General features: G+C 39.4%; 1 protein-coding gene across 2 annotated transcripts; it reads left to right on the top strand.

Annotated features, from left to right (window-relative positions):
- The first annotated feature begins 1,224 nt into the window (after nt 1-1,224).
- Nucleotides 1,225-6,885, top strand: Scg2 (secretogranin II). 2 transcript variants are annotated; one of them, NM_001310680.2, is made up of 3 exons: nt 1,225-1,295; nt 4,233-5,199; nt 5,320-6,885. In NM_001310680.2, the coding sequence occupies exons 2-3, from the start codon at nt 4,247-4,249 to the stop codon at nt 6,098-6,100; spliced, it is 1,734 nt and encodes a 577-aa protein (NP_001297609.1). In that variant the 5' UTR covers nt 1,225-1,295; nt 4,233-4,246; the 3' UTR covers nt 6,101-6,885. The 2 variants fall into 2 exon arrangements, with proteins under 2 accessions (NP_001297609.1, NP_033155.1); NM_009129.3 differs by having other exon boundaries at nt 4,233-6,885.
- Nucleotides 6,886-7,998: the final 1,113 nt, after the last annotated feature.

The following is a 7,998-nucleotide window of genomic DNA, read 5'->3' as shown; positions in this document are numbered from 1 at the left end:
TCATTTTTTTCTTTTCCCAGTAGTTCACAAACTATCTGGCACCTCATAAGCATCATAACTCAGTTGGTGGGTAGATAAAATTGGAATGTGATTGTTCAGTCAGCAGAGACTTTTAGAGGACCTCATACAACAAGATTCTCTCAGTTCTCAGAAATATATTTCAGTATATACAGGGTTAGAGGACTCACATCTTTAATAAAATAAAGTTAAAAATTTAGACCTGTATAAATTATTAAGGTACCTAATCAAGTTCCACGGCAAAGTACAGCCATGGTTATGAATTATAAATCCAAGAAGCGGTGGGTTAACTCTGACATTGTTCCTTGGATGGTTCTCATTCATTGAAGTTAGTCACCTCAACTTACTCAACCAAAACCTAGAAGTATTTCTGTGGTACTATGTTCTCTTGATGCCAAGAGGGCTCTAGGCATATGAAAATCTCTCAATCTCTCTCCCTCTCTCTCCCCCTTCCACCCCCACTCTCTCTCTTCTAGCAGTAATCCCTCCCTTCCTGGTAGGCAGTATGTTTTTTGGAGCACAGTTTCTTAGCTATCTCTTGCAACACCTGATTTTGCTGAAGATTTGAATGGCCTCATATAGAAGTATCAACAACTTGAGCGTCTGTGAACTCTCATTTTGAACACTGTGCTGAAAGAATTGGAGTTGATTCTCATTAAAAAAAAAATTAAGCATCTCACCTTTTTTGCTCAAACTAAACAGTTTTAAAACAGTTCTGCCTGGAGTCATGATATGAAATACGATCTATCATATTTGCAATGTTCTGTTCAATTGTGGCTGCACCAGGAAATGAGAACGTATTTCTTTATAGGCACAAATAAAAAGATAGTCATTATCTGTAAAATTCTTATGACATGGCAGCAAGCCCAAGAAACCTTTCTAAACAAGGCGTGAAAACGCAGAGATGTCCTTGCAATTAGTCATGTCTATCTGACAGATTTCTTCCTTTCTAAGGGAATTTGTGCTGAACATTTTATTTCGAGCCTCAGAGATAAAAGAAGGGGGAAGAAGCTGTAGTTTTTGCTACATAAGACAGGTGGCGTAAGCATGCAACGCTTTAAAAAAATATCTAAAGTGATTGTTTTCTCTCGGATTCTTTGAAAAAGCTCGCCTGCGCTGGGGTTTGAGGCTGAGCCGGTGACGTCAGCGTGGAATGCGGAGTCAGGCGCCCAGGCTCTCTATAAGCCGAGGAGCTGTCCGGTGCTGAAACGGCCCGAGCCCTCACTCAGCGGCAGAGAGGAGCATGCTTGGAGCCTTCCACATAATATAAGACAGAGGTAAGACTGCTTTCTCTTCTATTTACTGGAAAGTTCTCATTTGAGTGTCCCTCCCTGTTTTCCCAGATGAGAGGAAAAAGACCGTTGGCAAGCTTATATTGATAGAATAACCGGACAACCTGCTGCTTTTTAGGCAAGGATACTCTATACGTGTGTGCCGAAATGAGGGGCTCTGTGATTTACAGGACTTGTCAGAGAATATGCATTAACTATAATGTTACTGAGTAAAACTGTATGCAAGGAGAGCAGAAAAGTTGAGAATTTTAACGTCAACATGCCGATTAATGTAAAGTTAACCAAACCTTATGTTTTGATTCTTTCTCTAATGTGTTCTTTTTCTCCCAAGAGTCAGATATAGAACCAAAAATATAATTTTATATGCTTAATAATCTTAACAGACAGTTTAAAAGGATTCAAATGTCATCAATCATATGAGTCACAGAGGCAAAAAATTTAGATTTGTTTTCTTTCTTTGATATTCACCTTAAGGGAACTCTGAATTAATTATTAATTATTTTATGAACTGGTATATTCCAGAAGGGCTTATGTTATTATGTGCTAATTTTAGTCTTGAGAAAGCAGCTTAGAATAATTTTGAACATTGACATTTTCCCCTTTTCAAAGATGAACTATCACTTTGTGGGAAAGGTTCATGTTACTAGGAATCACAGAGAAATGATAACTTTGAATCCAGGGAAGAAAATATATAGATCGGTATGGACTGTGATTGTAATTTTTATGCGTTGGTTGGAAAAGCTGATATGTTACTTGCTGAAGAGGTTGATTGAAGCAAATTTATTTTTGTTTATCCTAACTAGGTGGGTTGTTTGAATCAGATTTACTCACATGTGTTGATGGTTCAGTGTCAATGTTCCAGCTGATTTCATAGGAAAGATGTTTTTTACTGTAAGGGGCATCAATAATAGCTGTCTGAGGAGACACAATGTTCCTACCATTTAGACTTCAGAAAATTAAATTTTAAATCAAACACTGTGTAAGGTGTTAGAACTATTAAAGCCATCTTCACTGCTTGCAAGAGCAGCTCCTAGAGAAATGAAGTCCTTTGAGTGTTAGAAGCAATAACGGTGTCATCTAAAGTAAACCAGAGTCAGCGACGAGTCGGCCATGCATGTTAGGCTGTGGTTCAAACTGCAATGTGCATTCTTTCTCTAATTCTACAGAAAAACCTCCCTTCAAAGTAGTGGGTTCTCAGATAATCACGTAATCCATATGCTAAGATGTGTTAAGAGTATGTCAAGATAATGATCTTAAAGCAAATGCACTCAATATGGCTTTCAAGATAACATTTAACATGACAGTAGTGAAAGCTGATTGCCAAAGCTAAATCAATCCTGAAGTAATATGAAATATATTATATACATATAGAACCCTTTTTATTTAAACTTCATTATATCACTCACAAGTTTATGGGTACAGTTTCTTGAAGAAAGCATTTGTTTATTTTGGAAATGTTCTGTGTATGCTTAAATAGCCTACTTGGTGGTAATCTTAATCAGCCTATGTATGTAAGCAAAGGAAGTTTCTATACCTACAACCTATTGACAGTTCTAAAAAAATTATAGCATTCATTATCAGCAAGATCTGTTAAGCAATATCTAGATGCTTAATCTAACAGGAAATCATTTTCACATAACTTTGCTTATTTGCCACAAACCAGGATGTATCGAAGACATGAATAAACTTATAGATTTATTTACATGCATTTGTTTACAAAAGAAATTTCAAGGATTGAAATAGCTTCTCCAATTATCAGCAATGCCAAGCAGGAAGTGTACAAGTGATTCCTCTTACTAATCCATCTGTGAGATTTTAAAAATATTGGAGAAAAAAATGAATGAAGGTTTTTTTACCTTTTTTTCTTTTCTTTTCTTTTTTAAGTAGGAAGAATTCAACACATCGTCTGTGTTTATCTAAATTGGGAGTTACATAGTGGTTATTTTCAGATTTTCTAACAGTGTGTGTGAGTCATTTAAGATTTCACAGGTCCCTACAAAAATAGGCAGAGACATAAGACAAACTGAATCTGAACACTCAAAAGCTTAGAAATAGACTAGTTAAGTAAACTTATGTTCTCCCTGTAGCATCTGTTTATTTACTATACACTAGAGGAAAGATGAAAAATATAACCCTAATTGCATTTTGTAAGTCAGCCATAATACAATTATTTGAAGATTGGCACATAGAAAAATTTAAAAGTGTAGGTTATTAATTTTGCAGGCTTCCACAAAAAGCTTCCATGGTTTAGTATACTAGCTGAGACCTGGGAGGACCCAGCTGCTGGGGATTAGTAGCTAATTTCTGGATTTATCATTCAGTGCGTTGACCAGGATCCATGCCCAAGGTACTCAGTGTTACTAACACTAATATGCTATATTACGTCATCATATAGCTGTTGCATTTCTGCAACAAAATTGGAAGTCTAACTCAGAGAATAAATCAAACAGGCTATTATTTTGACACAATCTTATGGGATAATTATATGTATGTATGTATGTTAATATATATATTATGTGTGTGTGTCACGAGAAATTATTTCCAAATTGATTTTAATAGAATGCTCTTTGAAGAAATTATAATACTTTACAAAGTCTTGTTTTGTTGAAAAGAAACATGATAAAAATCAAGCTGCTAATTTGTAAATGAAAGACACACATTTAGAGAAGCCCCCGTCAATGTTTTTCTTCAAAAGAATGTCAGACAAGCTTGATGCAAATGAGTAATGACTTTCCTATAGATTCCTATGGTTAGCTTGTGGGGGTCATATAGGAAATATTCATCAACTTTAAATAGTTTTCCTAGGTGTAATATTAAATCATTTCTTCTCCATTCTCCATTGTAGCTTGTGTTTTCCTTTTCTTCCCATCGTGCCTTCAAGCTCGTATCATCTGTGATAATTTGTATTTTCTATGTTTTCAGGAAATCTTTAAGACATGGCTGGAGCTAAGGCGTACCGACTTGGAGCAGTTCTGCTTCTTATCCACTTAATTTTCCTCATCTCTGGAGCCGAAGCAGCTTCCTTCCAGCGAAACCAGCTGCTTCAGAAAGAACCAGACCTCAGATTGGAGAATGTCCAAAAGTTTCCTAGTCCAGAAATGATCAGGGCTTTGGAGTACATAGAAAAGCTCAGGCAGCAAGCTCACAGAGAAGAAAGCAGCCCAGACTACAATCCCTACCAAGGCGTCTCTGTTCCTCTTCAACTCAAAGAAAACGGAGAAGAAAGCCACTTGGCAGAGAGCTCAAGGGATGCACTGAGTGAAGACGAGTGGATGCGGATAATACTCGAGGCTCTGAGGCAGGCTGAAAATGAGCCGCCATCTGCCCCCAAAGAGAACAAGCCCTATGCCTTGAATCTGGAGAAGAACTTCCCAGTGGACACGCCTGATGACTATGAGACTCAACAGTGGCCTGAGAGGAAACTCAAGCACATGCGGTTCCCTCTCATGTATGAAGAGAATTCCAGAGAAAACCCCTTCAAACGCACAAATGAAATAGTCGAGGAACAATACACACCCCAAAGTCTTGCTACCCTGGAGTCTGTGTTCCAAGAGCTTGGGAAACTGACAGGGCCAAGCAACCAGAAGCGTGAGAGGGTTGACGAGGAACAAAAGCTGTACACAGATGATGAAGACGACGTGTACAAGACCAACAACATTGCCTATGAAGATGTCGTGGGGGGAGAAGACTGGAGCCCCATAGAGGAGAAAATAGAGACTCAAACCCAGGAAGAGGTGAGAGACAGCAAAGAGAACACAGAAAAAAATGAACAAATCAATGAAGAGATGAAACGTTCAGGGCAGTTGGGGCTCCCAGATGAAGAAAACCGGAGAGAGAGTAAAGACCAACTCTCAGAGGATGCCTCCAAAGTTATCACCTACCTGAGAAGGTTAGTGAATGCTGTGGGCAGTGGGAGGTCACAGAGTGGGCCAAATGGGGACAGGGCAGCCCGGCTTCTTCAGAAGCCCCTTGATTCTCAGTCTATTTATCAGCTGATTGAAATCTCCAGGAATTTGCAGATACCCCCTGAAGATTTAATTGAGATGCTCAAAGCTGGAGAGAAGCCAAATGGGTTGGTGGAGCCAGAGCAGGATCTGGAGCTTGCTGTTGACCTAGATGACATCCCAGAGGCTGACCTAGACCGTCCAGACATGTTTCAAAGTAAGATGCTCTCCAAGGGTGGGTATCCCAAGGCACCTGGTCGTGGTATGGTAGAGGCCTTGCCTGATGGGCTGAGTGTCGAGGACATTTTAAATGTTTTAGGGATGGAGAATGTAGTAAATCAGAAGTCCCCATATTTTCCCAACCAATATAGCCAAGACAAGGCTCTGATGAGGCTCCCTTATGGTCCTGGGAAATCTAGAGCCAACCAGATTCCCAAAGTAGCCTGGATCCCTGATGTTGAAAGCAGACAAGCACCTTATGAAAATCTGAATGACCAAGAATTGGGAGAGTACTTAGCCAGGATGCTAGTTAAGTACCCTGAGCTCCTGAATACCAACCAGCTGAAGAGAGTGCCCAGTCCAGTCTCCTCAGAGGATGACCTCCAAGAAGAAGAGCAGCTCGAGCAGGCCATCAAGGAACATCTGGGGCCAGGAAGCTCCCAGGAAATGGAGAGACTGGCCAAGGTGAGCAAAAGGATCCCCGTAGGATCCCTGAAGAATGAGGACACCCCAAACAGACAGTACCTGGATGAAGATATGCTCCTGAAAGTGCTGGAGTACCTCAACCAAGAGCAGGCAGAGCAGGGGAGGGAGCATCTTGCCAAGCGGGCCATGGAAAACATGTAAACAGCTTTAATGCCCAATTTCCCTTCTTTCCCCCAAGTAAGCCCCCTACATTTCTCTTAAGTGTGTTGATCTCTATCCTGTTGACAGTGTAATATCTTTAAAGTGATGTATAGGCAGATGACTCCAGGTCATTTTGGGGGATCTGCTTCACTTATTCTGAGCTGTTACGTTGTGTGTGGATGTGTGTAAATGTTATGATTCCCAGATTGAAAAAAAATGTTCTTTATTCAAGAAAGATATCTATGATAGTGTTGGCTAATGTATCTAATGGTCATGGAATTGATGATGCTCACATATGATAAAGAGTATCCTATAATTATCTTGGAAGTTTTTAACATTTATTGAATTATTTTGTTACTGTCTGTAGTGTTTTGTGGAGTTCTGGAGCAAAACCAATAAAGCATTATAAATATATAGTTTTACTTATAAGGCCTTTTCTATTGTGTGTTTTATTGTTGATTAATAAATGTTATTTCTGGATACCTTTGGACTTTTTATTCTGGAAACCAGAGACAACTGGTATGGATCAAGCAGCATGGAGCCAGAGGAGAAAATTATTACTGTCCACAGGCAACCCAGGTAAGAGATGAATCTTATATGTGATCATATTTTCTGCCTACAGGATGTTGTGAACATTCCCGAACAGCCTTACATCTTTTCATGTTTTCCATATACCTCATTAACAAAACGAGACTTTGGGTATAATTCTTACACTTCACATTGATTCATATAAGTAAAAGATATTAAACTTTCCCCACTCATCACAATTTGAAAATGAAAGAAAAGAGGGAAGAGAGGAAAAAAGAAGAGAGGGAGGGAGGGAAGGAGAGAGGGAGGGAGGGAGGGAGGGAGGGAGGGAGGGAGGGAGGGAGGGAGGAACAGGACAGGAGAGAAGGAAAGAACAAAGATATGGAGGGAGGGGGAGGGAGGAAGGGAGGGAGGAAGGGAAGAAGGGAGGAAGGGAGGGAGGGAGGAAGATAGAGTGGGAGGGAAGGGAAGAAGAAAGGGAGAGAGGAAGGGAAGGAGGAAAGAAAATAAGTTGCTGGGTATATGGCAAACAGAAATGACTACAGATTGGGAGGCAAGCTACACATCCACTGGTCACATGAATTCTCCAAAGAAAATGCTTATTGCAGAATGAGTGAACCATCAACGGGCAAGGTGAGAACCAACTGGACCATATACTCTGTCTCCTGCTTTGGTGCATCAGGCCATGGTACACACCTGTTACTATGGATGTCACCACAGAGCATGACATCAGCATGCTGAGGTATCAAACCTGGAATAACAATAAAGACCAAAACAACAAAAACAGCCAGGTGGGCAATAAACAAATAATAATAGTTATATATTCAGACACTATGTGAAATACTTCATATACTTTAGCTCACTTTGGTTCACACTAACTCACTGTCAAAGATGAATTTCAATATCCTACTTTGTATCTGAAAAAATTAGTTATACTCCAAAAGCCACCCAGCATTACCGGTTGAGAAGATTTGTATTTTTAGCCACTCCCTTATTCTGCCTGACTGGAAATACCCTTGGATGAAGGGTGGGGCACAGAATAGTGATAGGCTCATGGAATTTTAGTACAAATCATTTCTAAAGGATAGCATATATGCATGTGTATGCATGTATGTGAGTATGTATGTATTTGTGTGTATGCATGTATGTGTGTGTATCTCATTAAATACATAGTTTCCTTTTTTCTCTTTCTTTTTTGTCAGATCTATCTATTATCTATCTATCTATCTATCTATCTATCTATCTATCTATCTATCTATCTATCTACCTACCTACCTATCTAATAATCAGTCACTTTCATGAAGTTCTGGGATCTGTAGAAGGAACCTTAGAAGTGATTTTTCAGTACAGATTATATAACCTGTGGTTTG

This window comes from Mus musculus, chromosome 1 (assembly GCF_000001635.26).
Source record: "Mus musculus strain C57BL/6J chromosome 1, GRCm38.p6 C57BL/6J".
Lineage (NCBI taxonomy): Eukaryota > Metazoa > Chordata > Mammalia > Rodentia > Muridae > Mus > Mus musculus.
This window is presented reverse-complemented; position numbering and strand designations above follow the sequence as displayed.